Source organism: Primulina huaijiensis, chromosome 7 (genome assembly GCF_012295235.1).
Source record: "Primulina huaijiensis isolate GDHJ02 chromosome 7, ASM1229523v2, whole genome shotgun sequence".
Taxonomy (NCBI): Eukaryota; Viridiplantae; Streptophyta; class Magnoliopsida; order Lamiales; family Gesneriaceae; genus Primulina; species Primulina huaijiensis.
In genome coordinates, this window is record NC_133312.1 from 20,156,294 (window position 1) to 20,157,865 (window position 1,572).

The following is a 1,572-nucleotide window of genomic DNA, read 5'->3' on the forward strand; positions in this document are numbered from 1 at the left end:
CATTCTTGATGAATACACCGTAGAATATTTAATACTATAGATCCCTAAACTCAAAAATCCCACCTCCAAATCAAAATAACCCCAAACTCGGATGAAACCCAGAATACAATTGAGGGTAACAACCAGGAGAAATCATTAGTTCTTGTCCATATCCTGGAACGGAATTAGCCACAATCTGCATATCGTAACTCATCAGTGGAGCAAAATTCATCACATCATGATCATATGGATTATTTCCACTGAATGACGCCACATTGTTAATCATCATCGTTCTTCGCTGATTTTCCAGGTAAGATTGCACATCAAAATATGTCGGAAATTGGTGTTGCGCAAGCTTTCTGCCCAAACTGGAATCTGGGATTTCGTCAAATCGTGGAATATTTATCAAGAAACTTGATTCCGGGACTTCGGCTTTCTTTTCCTTGAACGATTCGATGGTTTCTTTTGTAGACTCCACCTTAGCAGTTAACACTCGGGCAAACATCCTCAACTCCTCCACCGAGAAAGAATCGTACTGTTGATCCCAATTCGGATACTTGACTTCTCGGATTGTCTTTTTCACTTTCTCGATCTCTTCTTCGACTTTTCTCGTCTGATCCTTGTAGAAGGACGATAAATTGTATGTCTTTGACCTGAAAAAATATCCATCGCCTGACCTCGACAGTTTGTGGGATTCGATCAGATTCTCAACCTGGTCTGGCTTGTTGGACCAAACATACGGCTCGATTTCTTCGTTCTTGAGAGGTGGCGGGTACATAATCAAGCAAACGTCCACTCCGCAAAGAGTGCTCAATTCGTTGGCCTTCTTCTCCAGACCTCTTTTCCTAGTTTCATAGGCCTTTCTTCTTGCTTTTTGACTCTGTAGTAGTTGCAAATTCAATCTCCCTCTGCCCATCTTGTCTGAAAACTTGATTTCTTGAAATATTGTTGAAAATCATGCGAAGGAAATTTTTTGCGAATGATAATGGGTTTTTCCTGACGGAATTGTAATATATATATATATAACTTAGAAATTCTTTTCTAACGGGCAATAACTATTTATGGTAACAAGGCCCGACTCCGATCCTCACCGTAGTTAATTACCTTTTATCTTAGTATTTCACAAAATTATAATATCAATAATAATAAGATGCCATAAATTTTATATAAATTTTTTTTCCTAATCATCTAATATGTTAATATCTTAATTTTATTCATTTAAAATATGAATTTTTTATTATCCATTTTTCGTATTTTTAGGGTTACAAAAGCTTAATAAGTATTTTGACATGAGATAATAATTTATATATATGCGGTAGTTATTGATTAGTCATATCCCTTTAATCCTAGATAAGAGTTAGGAGGATAATATTGGTCGTGGTAATTTTAGCTTTATATTTTCGTTATTGAGGATATTAAGTTATTGATTGTCATCCTTTGACCCTCTTCGGTCCAGTAAGCTCACTCATATTTTTTGGATGAATCAAGAAATTTATTTTACTGTTCACATTTGGTATTTTAGATTCTTTTATTATTTGGTCCATTAACAATGCGATAAAAATAACACTAGTGATTTTCTTATATATTTTTTCA

General features: G+C 34.9%; 1 protein-coding gene across 1 annotated transcript; it reads right to left on the reverse strand.

Annotated features, from left to right (window-relative positions):
- Positions 1-945, reverse strand: LOC140980165 (agamous-like MADS-box protein AGL92). The gene has a single exon (XM_073445871.1). It carries the CDS (start codon positions 893-895, stop codon positions 71-73), a length of 825 nt encoding a protein of 274 aa, XP_073301972.1. The 5' UTR covers positions 896-945; the 3' UTR covers positions 1-70.
- Positions 946-1,572: the final 627 nt, after the last annotated feature.

Bases quoted from the DNA above. Each gene is read 5' to 3' on its own strand.
- LOC140980165 (XM_073445871.1), bottom strand. From the start codon at position 895: ATGGGCAGAGGGAGATTGAATTTGCAACTACTACAGAGTCAAAAAGCA.